The following is a 19,877-nucleotide window of genomic DNA, read 5'->3' on the forward strand; positions in this document are numbered from 1 at the left end:
AATTTGGAACATCTAGATCTTAAACAGAACCTCTCAGTGCCTGGCTGTGCACAATAGGAGATGTAAATAGGTTGCTGTCCAAGAAAAGCTTCAGATTCTTCTTCCCTGCAAGTTTTCTCAGAGCCTTGTTCAGCCGCTGTGGCAGAGGGGAGGTGGCATTCAGACCCCTTGCACGGTGTGGGACAGACAGCACTGGGTGGTGTTAACTAATGGCAGCAGACACTATGAGGGCCTTGAGCCACCCAGAAGTCACCTTTTTGCATTATCACCTGCTGGCCACTTGGCCTCAGTTTCCTTATCTATAAAACAGGAAGGGGAAGGGGATTGTCCTGGAAACGCTGCGGGGTCTTTCTCTCCACCTCTAAGGCTGCCATCAACCCATCCTTCCCCTTGGCACTTGGCTGCGAGTCAGGAACCTGCTAAGACTGACAATTTTTAAAAATAGAAAAGGGAAATGCAGTCAGCACCACCGTTTCCACTTGGGACACACACAGGACAGCCTGACATAGCCAACACGGGTCCCCGATAAGGGAACATGCTCCTTACTCATCCACCCACCCTCTACCCACCTGGGGTTACTCCAGTCCTCATCTCAGTCTCCCTGTGCAGTCCCTTGCTTCCTCCCCAGCCGGACATCCCCAAGTGTGAATCCAGCCCCACGCCAACTTACAGGCCCCAAACTCCTTTTACTCTTAGGAGGCCAGCGTAGGGTATTGAGTAAGAACTCAGACTCTGGTGGGGTGCCTGGGGCCCCACCCAAGCTCCGGGTTGTCATGTCACCTCCCTGAGCCTTGACTTCTTCATCCTGCCCCAGAGGGTATCCATAGGATTCAGTGCGTCCCTGGGTGAAACGCGCCCACCACCGTGCCTGGTGTACATTTGTGCTCAGTGTCAGCAGAGCCGGGAGGTCAGGGCCATCACAGGATCCACTTGAACACCTTCCTAGGTCCCATTGCCTCCTGGTTTTCTAGAACATTGTTGGATCATTTGTGTGTAGGACCCACAGGCAGGATTTCCATACCATTATCTTGTCCTAGGATGTCTGTGGTTTTGGATAATCAAACAGCCTCAGGAGGGTTTCTGAGATGCCTTGGCGGAGCTGAGAGTGCTTTTATGAACAGCATGTCATAAGACGCTGTGATGGAGTAGCCAGCTCCCTTGCTGCCAATCTCACAGCAGAGGAATTTTTATTACCCTGTTTACTGGGGCAAAAATATAAGACCCAGAAGAGTTATGGTGTGGCCAGGGCATGCAGGGGTGAGGGCGCAGAGCAACACCCATCCCCCCTTAAGTGAGGAGTGCCTAGTGCAGCCAGGCCACCTCTGCCAATCAGAAAACATGAAAACATTTCTCCCTGGTAAGGCATCAGGCGAGTGAGCCAGAAAGGCCCCGCCTGTTCTGCAGGATAGTGCCCTGGTATGTCTCCCTGCACAGCATGTGTCTGCAGCTTCCTAGTGGCTTTCTGTGCTGAGATCACTAGCGCTCCATGCCCCACCCTTCTGACCCAGATTCCCTTTTTTGAATTGAAGTAAAATTCACGTACATAAAATCACCATCTTAAAGTGGCCAGTTCAGTGTAATTTAGAACATTCATGGTGTTTCCCAACCACCAGTTCTGCCTGGTTCCAAAACAGTTAATCACCCAAAGGAAAACCCCATGCCTGTTGGCATTCATTCCCTCCAGCCCCAGCCCCTGGCACCTGGCACCTGCTGAGCTGGTTTCTGTCTCTTTGGCCATACCTATTCTGGATATTTCATAGAAATAGAATCATATAGCATGCCCTTTTGTGCCTGGGTTCTTTCACTCAACGTGATGTTTTCAGAGTTCACCCACGTTGTAGCATGTGTCAGAATTTCATTCCTTCTTACGGCTGAACAATCTCCCATTGTGTGGATCGACCACAGTTTGTTTATCTATTCTCTCTTGATGGACACTCGGGTTGCTTTCACCTTTTGGCTGTGGTGAACAGTGCTGCAGTGAGCGTGGGGGTACAAGAATCTGTGAGAGTCCACGTTTTCAACTCTTGAGTTTAGACCCTGGTCATACAGTAATTCTTTAATTTTTTTTGATTCAGGTTCACTTTGACTTTTCACAGACCAGTCATCTGTCTCCAGCCCTCCTGCCCTTTGTCACTTGAGTCCACAGCCCCCAGAACATCAGTATTTACTGAGCACCTAGTGTGGGCTCTGTCTTGGCTGACTTGAAGGTGACACAGTGCAGCCCCTCTTCCCAATCAGACATGTGTTGTCCCCACCTTATCAACAGCCTCATTGTTCTTCTATCTGGGATGGAGACCTTGTTGGTCCCATTTTAGAGATGAGCAAACTGAGACACTGAAGCCAGCTGCTTTTCCGTGAGGTTACAGAGCTAGGAGGTCACTGCAGGATTTGAATCCAAATCTCCCTAACCCCAGAATCCTTCCCAAGGCAACCTTCCACTTTCTTGGGGGTCTGGGCCAGGGCATGAGCCTCTGAGCACATGAAGATTTGTGTGCCTGTCCTGGGCCAGCGGTGACTAGAGCAGGAAATGAGGTGGTTGGAAGGATTCCAGGGCTGGGTGGGAGAACTGTGGGCTGGGGCAGCCACCAGCCCGTTGGAGGCTTTGCTGAAAGCTGCATTTAGACCCTAGGTTACAGACAGGAACAAGAAAGGGGCATCTTTAGGGAAGCCCATATTGTGTGGAATGTGAGTGAGTTTGGAGACACTATAGTTAGCCACTTGTTGGGGAGGAAGATGGTGTGCCCAGCCTGGAGCCCTCAACCTCATGCCCCAAGGCTCTCTGTGATGGTGGGCAAGTGAGGAGCTGATCAGAACACTCCACTCTGCCCTCGCCCTGTACCCCAGCTGCTTGCACTCATCTCCTGCAGCTTCCTGCCTCCCACCAAGCCCTCCTTGGGGCTTCTCTCACCACTCCCAGGGGCCCAGATCCTCCTGCCTGCGAGGTCCAGCTCCAGTTCTGTCTGCGCCACTAAGGGCCCACGACAGACTCTCCATGTCTTTCCTCCCTGCTAAGAGGGTTGGGTTTTAGAGGCTAAAAAGTATCAGTCCAAATCCAGCCCTGTGTTTTTTGAGCTGTGTGACCCTGGACCAGCTTCCTGCCCTCTCTGAGCTTTAGTTTCCTGTATGTGAAATGTTGACACCAGCACTAGACTTCCAGGTTGTGGTGAGCGCTGGGACGGTAAAGAGCACCCTATGGTGCCTTGGCCAGTGCTTACTGTGGCCGGTCTGTCTTGTCCCCTGGCCTGACAGGTGGTTGGGAGGAGTCCAGGCCTGGGTGGGGGAACTGTGGGTTGGGGCAGCCCACCAGCCTTTGGAGCTGACACTTCTCTTGGGGCTTCTCTTTGTGTGGCATGGCATCCTGCCTCCTCCACCCCTAGTTTGACTTCTGACTTCCCTGTGTGTGTCGGCAGCTGGACAAGATCGAGGGCGTGTTCGAGCAGCCGAGTGATGAAGTCATCCAGGAGCTCTCCCGGGCCCTGCGGCAGGCACTGGGCGTGTCGCTTTTTGGGATTGACATCATCATCAACAACCAGACTGGGCAGCACGCTGTCATTGACATCAATGCCTTCCCAGGTGAGCCCCAGGCCAGGTGCCTGGCTGGCCCCTGGGATTTGTGGCCAGCCAGCCATCTGCAGACAGGTGATAGACAGCTGGCCTCCCAAGCCAGCCCCACCTGTGGCGATGGGCCCCAGGGTGAGTGCAGCCCTGCCAGGTCTCACCCTCACTTGTGAAGTGGGGTCACAGGGTGTGCCCAGGGACCCTGCTGGGCACAAGAGGGCTGGCGCCGCATGGGTTCTTCTGCCTCTTCTCTTACCCCCGTGCCGTTAGCATCAGCCTTTATTGGCCAAATCTTCCATCCCTTTGGCCTTTTTAGATTTAAGGAACCCCTTTATCCCCCAGTTTACATGTAGGGAAACTGAGGCCCTTAGAGAAGAAGAAACTGTCCAAGGCCCCACAGAGCATTGGTGGCAGAGCCAGGACTTCCAGACACAGCTTTCTTCCAGTGCCCTGAGCTACAGTGCTGGAGACAGACATTGGGAGGGGTCCCCATGCTGTGGCATCTGATTCCCGTTCCCTGCTGGGGCCCTGGGAATGTGCTGGCACAGAGCTGGGCTCTGCCACGTGCCCCTCAGCTCTCAGCAGGAGTCCTGACATAGGTCTGTCAGGGGATGACAGTGGTGATGTCCGCAGTTGGTATTCACCAGGCTGCATGCTTCAGCTGGAGACAGAGGCTCCACCTCTCACAGCAGCATAGAGGCAAAGGCCAGGTCTAAATCACACAGGCCCAGAACAGAGCTTAAGTGCTCACCCTTCTACTACCATCTCTGCCCCAGATCTATTTTCCTCCATTTCTTCCTTGATTCCAGCCTTTAAGTACTAGAGACTGCGCCTGAAGGCGGGGACTGCTTGGGGGCATTTTCTGCAGGGAGTGGGGCATGACCTCATGCTGCACAGCTCCCGGCCCCAGGAATAGGCCAGGTGCTTGATACACGTGTCCCCTCCCCTCCTCAGCACTTGAGCCAACCCAATCACCGCAACTCACAGCCAATGACACTCAGCTCAGAGGAGCCCACTGGTCCCTTCTGTTATTCACCCGAGGGCTACAGCGTTAGCTCAACGCCCCAGGCCCCAAGCCCTGCCCTCAGAGAGCTCTTTCCCTAGTTGGGAGGAGGCAAAGCAGGTGGCCAGGGGCTATTGTGTGAGGGAATGACCTGGAGCCTCTGAAGATGGGATGTTGGACCTGGGCTTCGGAGCTCTAGGGGGACAAAGTTAGAGACCTTTTGTTTCCAGCTGAGGACCTTAGATCCTACCCTGGTGAGGTGGGTGAGGGCTGCATCCTGAACAGAAAGTGGGGTGATAGCCTGTTTTTCTCCACCACCACCCACATTGCGGTATGGAGGGAGCATGGGTGTAGCTGGAGGTGGGCTTCCATGCATTGTGCAGGAATAGGGTGCAAGGGAATCAGGGGCATTGGGAATCATCAGAATAATGAATCTCAGGCCCTAATCCACATGGGGATGGCACAGTGAAAATATGGTAGCATCAGAGGGTCAGGGAGGCATAGGGTGGCGCTGTTGGCGAAGTTCTAAGAAGGAGGGAGGAGGTGGGGAGAAGGGGAAGCTTAGCACCTGAGCGAGGCCAGCCTCTCCCAACAACCTGTGTGGGACAGGGCCCAAGGGTGAGCTGTGAAGATAGGGAAGCTTATTCTCCATCTGGGGGAGCCAGGTGTTGAGGTGGGCTGAGGGGAGGGGACTGGTACAGGCCTGATGCTAAAGGAAGGTCCAGGGGAGTGTGTTTTGACCCAGGCCCTGTGCAGGGAGGAGATGGCATCTTATTTCTGGCCTTGTTAGAGCACTCTTGGGGCCAAGCAGGGGGGTGGGCCTGGTCCTCCTACACCCCACGGGAGGCCAGCTCAGAGCCACAGGTGTGTAGCAGTACCTGCGCTCTGGGAATAACAGCGGCAGCACATGTGTTGGGGACACTTCTATGAGCCAAGCCTGCCCTGAGGGCTGAGCTGCTGCCCCTCCTCTGTCCTCACAACAGTGTAGTGTGCAAAGGGCTGCTGGATCTGTTTACTGATGAGGGTGTGAGGCTGGGAGTCAAGTGACTTGCTCAAGGTCAAATGGAGCTGAGAGGGGCCAGGCTGTCAGCCTAAGCCTGCACTCTTGGCCACAAGGCTTCCCTCCTTTCAGAGCACCAGCCATGGGTTCCAATCCTGGCTCTGCCTTTACAGTCAGCGAGGGGACAAGCCTCACTGTCACTGTTCGGCTTCAGTATTCACTTCTGTATAGCAGGAACAAATTCCTCCTTTAGGGAGAAGAGATAGTATTTACACAGTGCCTGGCATGGAACTGGCTAGTTCCCGCCTCAGTCCACATTCTCCCTGGCCTCCTGTTTGCCTCACACTTCTCACCTGGGACTCAGGCCTTGTCTGGGGCAGTTGGCAGGGTAGTTTCTTAGGAGTGGCTCCCTATTCCCTGGCACACCCCCTGGGTCTTCCACCCCAGACACCCAGTGGCCATGCCCCTAGGCATGGGGCTGGAGAAGGGTCTGCCCTAGTTCTGCCCTGCCCTTCACCCCTGCCCCAGGGTTGATGGACATCCCAGTCCTACAGAGGGGCACCTGGCACTAGGTGGTATTCAGTGCACAGACTGGCCCATAGGGCCTGGTTCAGATCCTGGCTCTGCCACTTGGGAGCTTTGTGATACTGCCATCAGCCCTGTTATGGTCAGCAGCTATGTCTTCGGTGAAATGGAACAGAGCTGTGAAGACTGAGTGAGGAGCTGTGGTGTGATCACGTGGAGGCCCTGAGTGCCCTCTCTTGTAGCCATCTTTATTTTCATTGTGGCACCCCTGTGTGCCCCTCAGCCTCAGACTTCCTCACACCACAGCAGCTGTTTGCTGAATGGAAAAGATTTGAACAAATCCAGCAGCCTCCCATGCTGGCCCGGGCACTCCCCACGAGGTAGCACGTGTGCAGTCTGAGCCTTTGTTTTCACCCCAGCTCTCTGACGGCTGTGACTGTCATCCCATGGGAGACACCAGTGTTTCAGTAGCCCCCATTCCTCCACCTTGGCTCAGGCAGGCGGGGTCACTCACCCTGAATCATATCTCCTTGGGAGCAGTTCCCTGGGCATCAGCAAAATCCTCGCCTTGATCCCAGCTCCCTGCTGGGTGGCTCCCAAAGTCTCTGCTGACATTCGCACCTGTGCTGGGAAACGTTCTCCCCAGCAGGCACCCCTGGTCTGCATTCCAGAAATAGGGGCCCTTTGTCACAGGCAGTGGGTGTCGTGCAGCAGAGCCTTGTTGCAGACCTTGACCTTGTGGGTGATGCCCAGCACCTCTGTCCCGTGGCTTTGATCCTCAGTATGGAGCACAGAGGGCCTCTGCAGGTATAGGGGGCAACAGCCGCCCATGCCCCAGCCCTCTCAGTGGTGCCCTCTACAGCCTCCCCTGAGAGGGAGTGTCTTCCTCAGTTTGCAGGCAAGGAGACAGAGGGTCAGGATGGATGCCGTCTCCAGAACTTGGGCTGGGGCCAGGCTTAGCCAGGCTGAGAGGAGTTGAGGGGTGTTAATACTCAGAGCATGTGGTGTGGGCTTTGCACTGCCACTTCCAGCCATGCCACCTACCCACATACTGGCTCTCAATTCATGGAGTTGGGTGGGTGGATGATGGGGCTATGCCTGAGAGGGATGGGGTTGCAGGTGTTTTATCAGCTCAAGTTCTATAGCATCTCACATCTGGGCAGCAGCCAAAGGTCAGGGACCAGCCCTTTGGGCCATGAGCACCCGGTTTTGAGTCCAGGCTGTGTGACATCCCTCAGTCCACCTTGTCTGCTGAGCCTTCGTGTGCTGTGTAAATGGCATCCTGAGAGTGACCCCTCCTGGGATCCCCGTGGGCACATTTATCTTCTGTCCATAGCATCCGGTGACACCCCGTACTATCTTTCTCTCCCACCCCAGGCTATGAGGGCGTGAGTGAGTTCTTCACAGACCTCCTGAACCACATTGCAACTGTCCTGCAGGGCCAGAGCTCAGCCACGGCAGCCACAGAGGACCTGGCCCCACCGAGGCACAGCAAGCAACTGGCCGAGCAGGCAGGCGGCCTGGCAGGCGAGCGGACATGCAGCGCCACCCCTGGCTGCTGCGGTAGCGTGACAGGCCGGGACGCGCCCTGGAAGGCTGAGGCCGTCGCAGGCAGCAATACCAAGCTGCCGCACCAGAGACTCAGCTGCACTGCTGGCGTGTCACCCAGCTTCCAGCAGCACTGCGTTGCTTCCCTGGCCACCAAGGCCTCCTCCCAGTAGCCATGGAGCCAGGACCCAGAGGGACGGCGCGGGGCGCAGAGCATACCCACTGGGCAAGCAGCTACTACTTAAGAATTCCCAATGATCTGATTATTTTTTTTCTTAATCTTTAACCTGATTTTCTGATGTCATGATCGAAATGAGGGGTGGGGAAAGGTGGAAAAGAACACCAAGTGGTCCAGCCTCATGGCAAAGGGATGTCCCGCCTGATTCCTGCTGTGCAGATATCCTCACCAAGTTTACACACGCTTGTGTTTTCAACACTAGGTCTGAATGTGAGGTGGGGGTGTGTGTGCCCATGTGGGTGTGGTTGCCGTGCAAGTGTGTGTGCACATCCATGTCTGTTGGTCTCCATGGCCAGGCCTCTGGGGACCCTGGAGAGGAGGCTTCCTGGCCAGACTGTGTGGCTGAGCAGAGCATGTGGACAGGCAGTTCCTCTCTAGGACCCTGTACCTGGATTGCCCCTCCTTGTTTTTCCTCTGGCTGGTCTCCTGTGAGCTGCACTCGGCCAGGTATGCCGCTCACCAGTCCTTCCCAAAGCCAGAGGAGGCACCAGGCCCCCTGGGGAGCTCTGTGCTGGGGCTCTGGGCCCCACCACACCTGCCCCGACAGGGAAAGGAGTTTTCCATGGGCTGAGGTCAAGGCCCCAGCTGCTGCCACTCTTCACACCCCAGTGCACCCCACACAGGAGCCTCTTGCCCCAACCCAGTGCTGCCGCACCCCTGAACCCAGGAAGGAGGCTGCTGGGTTGGGGGCCTAGGCTGATTCCAAGCCTGTGCCAAGGATTTGTGCTGTGATTTGGAGCAAATCATTCCGAAAGTCTTCAGGCCTTCGTCTCTTCGTCTCTAGTGGACATTCAAGCCCTAAGAACCCTGAAGTGCCCGGCTTCTCTGGGAGGTTGTCCAGTGAGGACCAGGCACGGGGGCCTCTGCTTGGTGCTGTGGGGATTGGAGGCCCCTCCTTACCCAGCAGACCAGTCCTCCTCTCCTGTGTGCATTCCAAGCCCCAAGCACCAAGCCAGCCAGGTGCCAGGGACTGCACCTCCCCCACCTTAGGCACCCCTATTGCCATGGTAGGAGGCAAAGCCCCAGCTCTCCAGCCTGACCCCAAGGTCCCAGGAGACCAGCAGCCCACTGCAGAGAATAGGGGGTAGGTGAGGAGCTTTCTTAATCCCTAGAAGGTATGGGACACTGGGTGAGGTGTGTGGGGCCCCCTGAAGATGGTTTTGTGTCCTAAGATACCAGTTTGAGAAAAAGAGCTCTAGACTGTCCTCTGACCAGTGGGACAGGACACTGGAAGGAGAGCTATGTGCCGAGAGTGGCTGTGGTGTGGGGTAGGGAGGTACCCCCTTTGGTAAAGGAGGGTCTGGCTCCAAAAGAGGCAGATGTCATCAGAACTGGCCAGCTATTTTGGAAACTGAGGGCCTAATGATTAACCACGTTTACACAACTTGAGTGTTGAACCCCGATTAATGTCTGTATGTCGCCTTTCCTAGTTCTGACCCCGAGCCCAGGGAAGCAGGAAAGTGTGGCTGACCTCTTGCACTGCTTTGTCTCCAAAATAAACTACTGAAATCAAACTGCATTTCACACGTGTTTACAAAGTGTTGAGTTTGTTATGTCTTTCTCCCAGTCCTTAAAGAGATGTTTAATAAAACAGCTTTACCTTTTAAAAAATAAAATTGACAGTCCCAAATTGCCTCAAAAAGCTGGGTGTGCCGTGTGACTCCTGGCCGTATCGCGTGCCCACAGTTTGTGGTCTCTCCAGGGCCCGCCTTACAACCGTTGGCTGCTGATGTGCAGGGGAGTTGTCTTTTCCAGGAGGGGAATCAAGGAGTGCATTTGTCCTACATGAAGGCCTACGAGCCATGAGGCAGTGGGGGGAGGACCAGGGCCCATCCAGGCAGGTGGACACTGCTGTCCATCCAAGTGAAGGGAGTGTCAAGTAGTCCTCAGTGGCCAGGTGAGAGCCCCTTCTCTGCACATCCTCCAGGTGCATACTGACCTTTTCTCTGGTTCCCTGGAGCTGGATTTTCCCTTAGGCCTCCTTGTCTCAGCCTTAAGCTGAGTCCTAGCATCCCCCTTCTCTGGGAGACACAGGTGCTGTCTCCTGAGTAGAGTCAGAGTGTCTAGGGCCTGTGGGAAGGACCTGCTGAGCAAAGGATGCTGCATGGTGGCTCCTTGCGTTGACCCTGCCCAGTGTCATGCAGGAGTTGGCACTGTCACTAGCTTCCGTTTCCAAGTTGGTCAGCACGCTGGCTCTGTGGCATTAGTCTCAGTGGTCAGTGAATCTGGGACTGAAGGGTCCTGGGAGCAAGTGGTAGGGCCACTGTTTTGTTTTGTTTTTTAATTGTTGGGGATTCATTGAGGGTATAAGAAACCAGGTTACACTGATTGCATTTGTTAGGTAAAGTCCCTCTTACAATTATGTCTTGCCCCCAAAAGGTGTGTCACACACCAAGGCCCCACCTCCCTCCCTCCTTCCCTCTCCCTGGTCTTCCTTTCCCCACCCCTCCCTCCTTTCTCTCTCTGCTCTCCCCTTCCCATATCCCCACCATGTCATTAATTATCCTCATATCAAAATTGAGTACATAGATTCATGCTTCTCCATTCTTGTGATACTTTGCTAACAATAATGTGTTCCACTTCCATCCAGGTTAATACAAAGACTCCATTTTTTTAAAGTCTTCATTTTTTTTTTAGAGACAGAGTCTCACTTTGTCGCCCTCGGTAGAGTGCCATGGTGTCACAGCTCACAGCAACCTCCAGCTCTTGGGCTTAAGCGATTCTATCGCCTCAGCCTCCCGAGTAGCTGGGACTACAGGCCCCCCCCACAACGCCTGGCTATTTTTTGTTGCAGTTTGGCTGGGGCCAGGTTTGAACCCGCCACCCTCGGTATATGGGGCTGGTGCCCTACTCACTGAACCACAGGCCCGCCCAAGTCTCTCTCTCTTTTTTTTTTTAATGGCTGAATAGTATTCCAAGGTTTACATATACTACAGCTTTTTAATCCATTCCTGGGTTGGTGGGCATTTAGGCTGTTTCCACATTTTGGCTATTGTAAATTGAGCTGTAATAAGCAGTCTAATGTAATTGTCCTTAAGAAAAAAGGATTTATTTCCTTCTGGGTAGATGCCCAGTAATGGGACTGCAGGATCAAATGGGAGGTCTAGCTTGAGTTCTTTGAGGTTTCTCCTCACGTCCTTCCAAAAAGGTTGTATTAGTCTGCAGTCCCACCAACAGTGTAAAAAAACTGTTCCCTTCTCTCCACATCCACACCAGCATCTGCAGTTTTGAGATTTTGTGATGTGGGTCATTCTTGCTGGGATTAGATGGTATCTCAGGGTGGTTTTGAGTTGCATTTCTCTAATAATTAGGGATCATGAGCATTTGTTCGTATGTTTGTTAACCATTTGTCTTCTTTAGAGAAGGTTCTATTCATGTCTCTTGCCCATTGATATATGGGATTGTTGGCTTTTCTCTTGTGGATTAATTTGAGTTCTCTATAGATCCTAGTTATCAAGCTTTTGTCTGATTCAAAATATGCAAATATCCTTTCCCATTGTGTAGGTTGTCTATTTGCTTTGGTTGTCTCCTTAGCTGTACAGAAACTTTTCAGTTTAATTAAGTCCCATTTGTTTATTTTTGTTATTGTTGAGGTTGCCACAGCAGTCTTGTTCATGAAGTCTTTCCCCAGGCCAATATCTTCCAATGTTTTTCCTATGCTTTCTTTAAGGATTTTTATTGTTTCATGCCTTAAATTTAAGTCCTTTATCCATCTTGAATCAATTTTTGTAAGTGGGTCTAGTTTCAGTCTTTTACATGTGGATATCAGTTTTCCCAGCACAATTTATTAAACAGGGAGTCTTTCCCCCAGTGTATGTTCTTGTTTGGTTTATCAAAGATTAGGTGGTTGTAAGATACTAGTTTCATTTCCTGGTTTTCTATTAGATTCCAAATGTCTGTGTCTCTATTTTTGTGCCAGTACCATGCTGTCTTGACCACTGTAGCCTTGGAGTACAGCCTAAAATCTGGTGTGGTGATGCCCCTGGCTTTGTTTTTATTACTAAGAACTGCCTTAGCTATACGAGTTTTTTTCTGGTTCCGTACAAAATGCAGAATCATTTTTTCTAAGTCTTGAAAGTACGATGTTGGTATTTTAGTAGGGATGGCATTGAATCAATAGATTGCTTTGGGAAGTATAGACATTTTAACAGTGCTGATTCTTCCCAGCTATGAGCATGGTATGTTCTTCCATTTGTTAATATCCTCTGCTATTTCCTTTCTTAGGGTTTCATAATTTTCTTTATAGAGGTCCTTCACCTCTTTTGTTAGGTATATTCCTAGGTATTTCATTTTCTTTGAAGCTGTGGTGAAGGGAGTTGTGTCCTTAATTAGTCTCTCTTCTTGGCTCTTATTGGTGTATACAAAGGCTACTGACTTGTGGACATTGATTTTATATCCTGAAACATTACTGTATTTTTTTTTTTTTGATGACTTCCAGGAGTCTTGTGGTTGAGTCTTTGGGATTCTCTAAGTATAAGATCATGTCGTCAGCAAAGAGGGAGGGTTTGACCTCCTCTGCTCCCATTTGGATGCCCTTTATTTCCTTGTCTTGCCTAATAGTATTGGCTAGAACTTCCAACACTATGTTGAATAGTAAAGGTGACAGAGGACAACCTTGTCTGGTTCCAGTTCTAAGAGGAAAAGCTTTCAGTTTTACTCCATTCAGTAAAATATTAGCTGTGGGTTTGTCATAGATAGCTTCAATCAGTTTTAGAAATGTGCCACCTATGCCTATACTCTTCAGTGTTCTAATTAGAAAAGGATGCTGGATTTTATCGAATGCTTTTTCTGCATCTATTGAGAGGATCATATAGTCTTTGTTTTTGCTTCTGTTAATATGGTGGATAACGTTTATGGACTTGTGTATGTCAAATCAGCCTTGCATCCCTGGGATGAAACCTACTTGATCATGATGTATGACTTTTTTGATGATAAGCTGTAATCTATTGGCTAGGATTTTGTTGAGAATTTTTACATCTATATTCATTAGTGAAATTGATCTGAAGTTCTCCTTTTTAGTTGGGTCTTTTCCTGGTTTTGATATCAGGGTGATGTTTGCTTCGTAGAACATGTTGGGGAAGATTCCTTCCTCCTCAATTTTTTGGAATAATTTCTGCAGTATGGGAATAAGCTCTTGCTTGAAGGTTTGATAGAATTCTGGTGTGAAGCCATCTGGACCAGCGCATTTTTTTGTTGGAAGACTTTTTATTGTTTCTTTGATCTCAGGGCTTGAAATTGGTCTGTTTAGGAGCTCTATTTTTTCCTGGCTAAGTCTAGGGAGAGGGTGTGATTCCAAATATTGATGCATTTTCTTCACTTTGTCAAATTTCTGGGCATAGAGTTTCTGGTAGTATTCAGAGATAATCTCTTGTATCTCTGTGGAGTCAGTTGTTATTTCCCCTCTATCATTTCTGATTGAGGTCACTAGAGATTTTACTTTTCTATTTGTAGTTAATCTGGCCAAAGGTTTATCTATTTTATTTATTTTTTCAAAAAACCAACTCCTTGTTTTATTAATTTCTGAATGATTCTTTTGTTTTTAATTTCATTAATCTCTGATTTAATTTTGGATATTTCTTTTCTTCTGCTGGGTTTAGGCTTAGATTATTCTTTTTCCAATTCCATCAGATGGCTTGTGAGTTTGTTGATGCACTCTCTGTTTTTCGAATGTAGGCATCTAAAGCGGTAAGTTTTCCTCTCAGAACTGCTTTTGCAGTATCCCACAGGTTTTGGTAGCTTGTGTCTTCATTGTTGTTATGCTCAAGGAAGTTAATGATTTCCTGTTTTATTTCTTCCTGCACCCAACTGTCATTCAACAGACAGTTGTTTAATTTCCATGCCTTTGTGTGGGGTTGAATGCTTTTGTTGGCATTGAGTTCCACCTTTAGTGCCTTGTGGTCTAAGAAGATACAAGGTAAAAATTCAGTTCTTTTAATTCTGTTGAGGTTCATTTTGTGTCCTAGGATATGATCAATTTTGAAGAATGTTCCATAGGGTGATAAGAAGAATGTATATTCTTTATCTGTGGGATGGAGTGTTCTATATGCGTCTATCAAGCACAGTTGTTCTAGGGTCTCATTTAAATCTCTTATATCTTTGTTTAATTTCTGTTTAGAGGATCTGTCCAGCTCTGTAAGAGGAGTGTTGAAGTCCCCTGTTATTATGGTATTATCGGATATCTGCTCAGACTGAGTAAGGTCTGTTTCAAGAATCTGGGAGCATTTAAATTGGGTGCATAAATATTTAGAATTGAAACGTCTTCTTGTTGTATTTTTCCCTTGACCAATATAAAGTGGCCATCTTTGTCTTTTTTTACTTTAGTTGCTTTAAATCCACATGTATCTGAAAATAAGATTACAACTCCTCTTTTCTTCTGAATTCATTTGCCTGAAAAATTGTCTTCCAACCCTTAACTCGGAGTTTTAATTTGTCTTTTGAAGCTAGGTGTATTTCCTGCAGACAGCAAATGGATGGCTTGTGTTTTTTAATCCCATCAGCCAATCTATGCCTCTTCAGTGGGGAATTCAAGCCATTAACGTTTATTGAGCTAATTGATAAGTCTGGTAGCATTCTATTCATCTTATTTTGTGAGAGTCCATTGCTTATCTTTGCATCATTGTAGAAGTTAGGTTCTGTCCTTTAATTTCTGAGTTCTTACTTTGCTGTTGATCCATTGTGATGGTCAATGTGTAGAACAGTTTCAAGTATTTCCTGTAGAGCTGGTCTTGTTGTGGCAAGTTTCCTCAATGTTTGTATATCAGTAAATGGTTTGATTTCTCTGTCAATTTTAAAGCTTAGCTTAGCAGGATACAGAATTCTGGGCTGGAAATTGTTCTGTTTAAGTAGATTAAGAGTAGATGACCGGGTGGTGCCTGTGGCTCAAAGGAGTAGGGCACCGGCCCCATATGTTGGAGGTGGCAGGTTCAAACCCAGCCCTGGCCAAAAACTGCAAAAAAAAAAAAAAAAAAGTAGATGACCATTGTCTTCTTGCTTGAAAAGTTTCATTAGAAAAGTCTGCAGTCACCCTGATGGATTTGCCACTGTAGGTCAACTGGCGCTTACTCCTGGCAGCTTGAAGAATCTTTTCTTTGTCTTGACTTTGGACAGATTTATCACAATGTGTCTTGGAGAAGCTTTGTTAGAGAGTTGAGGTGACCGGGAGTCCAATATCCCTCTGAAAGGAGTGTGTCAGAATCTTTGGTTGTATTTGGGAAATTTTCATTTATAATATTCTCTAGTATGGCTTCCATTCCTCTGGTGCATTCTTTTTCCCCTTCTGGGATACCTATAACTCATATGTTTGAGTGCTTCATAAAGTCCCATAATTCTGTCAGTGAATGTTCTGCTTTCTCTCTCTCTTTTTTCTGTCTCTTTAACTATCTCAGTTATCTCAAGAGCTTTGTCCTCTATCTCTGAGATTCTTTCTTCTGCATGGTCTAACCTGTTGCTGATATTTTCTATTGCATCTTTAAGTTCCCTAATTGACTGCTTCAGTTCCTTCAGCTCTGCTATATCCTTTCTATATTCTTCATATCATTCATCTCTTATTTGATTCTGTTTTTGGATTTCCTTTTGGTTATTTTCCACTTTATCAGCAGTTTCCTTCATTGTTCCCATCATTTCCTTCATTGTTTTCATCATCTGTTTTCTAAATTCCCTTTCTGTCATTTCTTAACATTTCTTTATAGGTGGAATCCTCTGCAGTAGCTACCTCATGTTCCCTTGAGGGGGTTGCTCTGGACTGGTTTTTTTTTGTTTTTTTTTTTTTTTTGTAGAGACAGAGTCTCGCTGTACCACCCTCGGGTAGAGTGCCGTGGCGTCACACGGCTCACAGCAACCTCCAACTCTTGGGCTTACGCGATTCTCTTGCCTCAGCCTCCCGAGCAGCTGGGACTACAGGCGCCCGCCACAACGCCCGGCCATTTTTTTTTTTTTTTTTTTGGTTGCAGTTTGGCCGGGGCTGGGTCCGAACCCGCCACCCTCGGCATATGGGGCCGGCGCCCTACTCACTGAGCCACAGGCGCCGCCTCTGGACTGGTTTTTCTTGTTGCCAGGATTTTTCTGCTGATTGTTCCTCATGAGTGTTTTATCTGTTTCCTTGCCCTAATTTTCCTTTCACTTCCTCTTGCTCTTTAAGTTGCCGTGCCTCTGGCCTAGGGTTTCAATGAGTCCTTTTGGTACAGGACCAGAAGGATGAGAAGATTGAAGAGCAAGAAAGGAAAAAAGATTTAAACAAAAAAAGAGAGAGAGAAAGGAGAGGGGGTGAGTAAAAGGGAATATTTACAAAAAGAAGAGAGGCACAGAAAGAGGGAGACAGGAGCAATATAGGTGTATAGTAGGGTACTTTGACCCAACTTAAACCCCCAACCTCTGGGGGTGCTGGGTGGGGTGGTTCCCTTGAGGTCAGCAGCTCTTTGCCAGCCTGTTCAGACACAGTAGTCCACCTCCACCAAGTGGAGAGGAAAGAGAAAAATGCTGTGAATCAAACCAAAACAAGCAAACAGAAAACTTTACAGGATAAAATTGGGGGGGGGGGGGACCAAATAATAGGGATAGAAACACTAGCAAAAATTAAGTTCTAATTTTTAAAGAAGGTAACTATGGAAAATTATATTTAAACTAGAAAAATGAAGAATGAAAAGAAAGAAAAAGGGAAAGAAAAATCTAGAGGGAAAATGTTGAAATTTAAAAAAAAAAAAAAACAAAGCAGTATATATATCTTGCTGAATATTGTCTGAGCAACAGGTGATCTGGGGTATGAAATTTTAATCACAATGGCTGTACCGGATGGAGACAGGAGGCCTCTGCTAATTTCTCAAACCCAGCATGGTGGAGAACCTAAATCTCTCCTCAGCCCGCTTAAAAGGCACTTTAAACTGCTAACCTTGACTAAGCAGAAGCTTTCCCAGGAAAGTACTTGTTGCTGGGATCACTCCTGAAGTGGCTGTCCACTTACCCAGTGTGCCAAAACTGGTCTCACTCTATGCCCCTGAGGGCCAAGGCTGTAAGATGTCACAGTCCCAGCCTTCAGGCTCAGTCACTAGATTACTCACCCAAAGTCTCCCACATGATCCTTGCTCTGTGACCCTGAGGGCAGAGCTTGCCGGGGCAGTTCTCCCACAGTGGCTCTGCACGGCCAATAGCCAAACACTCTCCGAAGGTAGTTCAACTGAGTCTCCAAGTTCAAAAAAACAAAACAGCTCACAGGGAGGTCCTTTCCAGTTTGCAATCTCACTGCTGCTGTACTTACAGCTGCTGGCTGGATTAGACTAAAGGAACATACACAACCACTTGTAGTTCTCCACTGTTTTTGTCCTCCTCATGGGGTCCAGAAGTCTTTTGCTGACTCCCTGTGTCCCCAAAGGGATGTTTCTGAGCTGATCCCACCAGCCAGAGATGCCTGAAGTCTTCTCTCCCCAGTCTCACCATGCCCAGTTGCAAGGAAGCTGTTACTTGGCTGCCATTTTGCTCTTCCCTCCCCTGCTGGCAAGGCCACTCTTTGGCTGAGGTTTTGGGCATCTGCACAGTCTGCACTGGGCACCCTGGTGTTGGCACCCTGGTGTTGGGTAGTCTCTGAGGATGCTTTGACTGTATAATGATACAACTCCACAAACATGACACCCTGCTGAGTGCCAGCTGCTGGGTATCCTGGAGCAGGGGCTTTGACCTGGTGTCATAGACACATCTGGAGTTTGTTGCACATAGAGTGTAGGGCTGCACCCAGGCCCAAGGGTATCTGTGGGGTTTCCTGTGCAGGGGCAGCCTGTATCTTCCCTCCTACTGATGAAGGAGAATATGACCTTGAGAAGGCATTCCTCTTATGCCAGGGGAAGACCCTCATAGAAAGCTGTCTGGTTTTGAGCCAACTGAGAAAAGCAGTTGGCATGTGCCAAATAGCCACTCCAAGATGAAGGGAGATGGCGGGTCCTTTATCCTTGGCTCTGTGTCACTCAGACAGCCCATTGGCCACAGAGATGTCCATGTGGCTTGTGTCTGCCCACCCCTGTTCCCTGCAAAGTGGATGTTTACCCCAGAAGTGCCTTTCCTTCCTGTGCCATAGCTCACAGGCCCCGTCAACTTGATACTTGAGCTGGGTGCTGGCAGCCCTCAAGGACAGGTGGCCATATGGCAATCCTTGACAAAGGGTCTGGGCCTCTGTCATACCCTGATGCCACCTACCCTGTCCATGCCTGAGCCTTCTCCCAGTGGGTCCTGTCCTTGTGACAAAGGGTCTGTGCCTTTGTCCCTTCTTTCTGCACAACCACTGCCGGCATGGTCTTGGAGTGATGGTCCCCACACACTCTGTTCAGAAGGGACCTGGGCATGAACTGGCTTCTGCTGAGTGAGGTTCTTCCTTTTGGTTCTGCCCGCAAGACCCACCCAGACACTGGGGCTTTTTTAGGAATTATGGCACTTTCCCTTTATGTCTGGAGGGTGTGTTCCCTCTCACCGCCTGCCTGACCCCTTCCTCCAAGGCTCTGTGTGGAATCACACCTCTCTGAAGCCCACTCTTGAAAAGCTATTCACAGTGATTTCTCCAGGACGTTGCCATTAGTGCTGACACCTGTTTTTTGTGTGAAAAATGCTGTTTGCTTTGGCCCTGTTCACAGCAACTTTACCAGAGTCCCAGGCCGGTCTGTACTTACTGTGTATATGTACACGCACATACATATTGCATACGTGACTGCATGCTATCTATAAAGTCATGGCTCCTATTCATTGCTGTTCTCCGTTGGTTACATGTCTATTCCACGTGCAAGGACACTGCAGGTGGCCCATCTTTGGGATGGGTTGTTTCAGGGACATGGTGTCCCCATATTCCCTTTATTTACGAACTAGTCTTGGTAGCAGATGTTTTGAATTCCACTGACGGTCTAGTGGAATACAGTTAGTGTTGTGTTTATGTCTATAATTGTTGGGGGTGGAGTATAAACTTATCTCCTAGAAATAAGTGAAGAAATAAGCAGCTTGCAGTGCATCATTTGGAGGGTGTCCCTCTGCGTGTTGGGGACAGGTGTCAGCAGCAGACACAGCGCAGATCAGGGGAGAGGCCTGGACTTGCTAACACCTCCCAAACACTCGTGTTGCCATCACACTGATAGTTTCCTGGTCCAAGGGGCCCCTCCGATGCTCACTATATAGTCTGTTATAGAGATAATAAATATTGTCTCCATTTTATAGATGAGGAAACTGAGGGCCTGAGAGGGCCAGAAACACCCGTCCAAACTCTCTAGTTAACTGCTAGGCTAGGAATTCCAACCCCAGTCTGAGGTCAAAACTGAGTTCTTGCCACTGACCCTTGCCTGCTCAGACCTGCCGGACAGAGCCCGTGGGAACTTGGTTCCCACATCTCAGCTGGCAATCTGGACTTGGCTATGCCCAGAGAGTGGCAGTAGCGCCTGTGCACCCACCCATGGTTTCCCTGTCCCTAACGGGAAAGCATCACACAGGTAGCCTACTGAGGCCAAGACCCCTCCCCACACATTCTCCTCACCAGTGCCTAGAATAATCACCCCTACCGGCTTGCTCTTACTTGAAGTACAAAGCCCCAGAGCTGCCACCTGGAGAGGTGACGTGACCAACCAAGGCCAATCAGCCAGGCCAGCACGGCCAGGCTCAAACTCAGCTTCTCCCTCCCAAACCCTCAGGGGTGCAGGCTCTAGGTGTGGGCTTGGGCTCCCTCCTGCCAAGTGAACGTTTGTCCCCATGGGTTGCACTGGCTATTAAAGGGTCCAGCTTTCCCTGCTGGTCAGTGGGTTTCTTAAAACCAGGGCTTTTCCCAGCCATCTCTGTGTACCCAGGCCTACCAGCCAAGCACAAATGTTTTGTGAGTGGCTGAGTGGTCCAGTGCACCAGCATGATTCGTCCTGATTGTGTAACCCCACTCAGTCCCCATGCTTAAATGTTCCAAGCACCTGCTTGTGACTTTGATGAATCATTTCACCTTGTCTGCCTTGGTTTCCTCATTCCCAAAATGGACTTAAGGACCAGCCTTGTGATAGAGA

General features: G+C 49.4%; 1 protein-coding gene across 2 annotated transcripts in view; it reads left to right on the forward strand.

Moving 5' to 3' along the window:
• ITPK1 (inositol-tetrakisphosphate 1-kinase) overlaps nucleotides 1-9,482 on the forward strand; it is a 178,531-nt gene extending 169,049 nt beyond the window's left edge. For both annotated transcript variants that reach the window (XM_053601685.1, XM_053601686.1), the window contains 2 exons: nucleotides 3,411-3,573; nucleotides 7,464-9,482. In XM_053601685.1, the coding sequence (XP_053457660.1) occupies nucleotides 3,411-3,573; nucleotides 7,464-7,807 (507 nt within the window). In that variant the 3' untranslated portion in view covers nucleotides 7,808-9,482. The remainder of the gene's footprint in view (nucleotides 1-3,410; nucleotides 3,574-7,463) is intronic.
• Nucleotides 9,483-19,877: the final 10,395 nt, after the last annotated feature.

The sequence above is a fragment of the Nycticebus coucang genome, chromosome 9 (genome assembly GCF_027406575.1).
Source record: "Nycticebus coucang isolate mNycCou1 chromosome 9, mNycCou1.pri, whole genome shotgun sequence".
NCBI classification, from domain to species: Eukaryota; Metazoa; Chordata; class Mammalia; order Primates; family Lorisidae; genus Nycticebus; species Nycticebus coucang.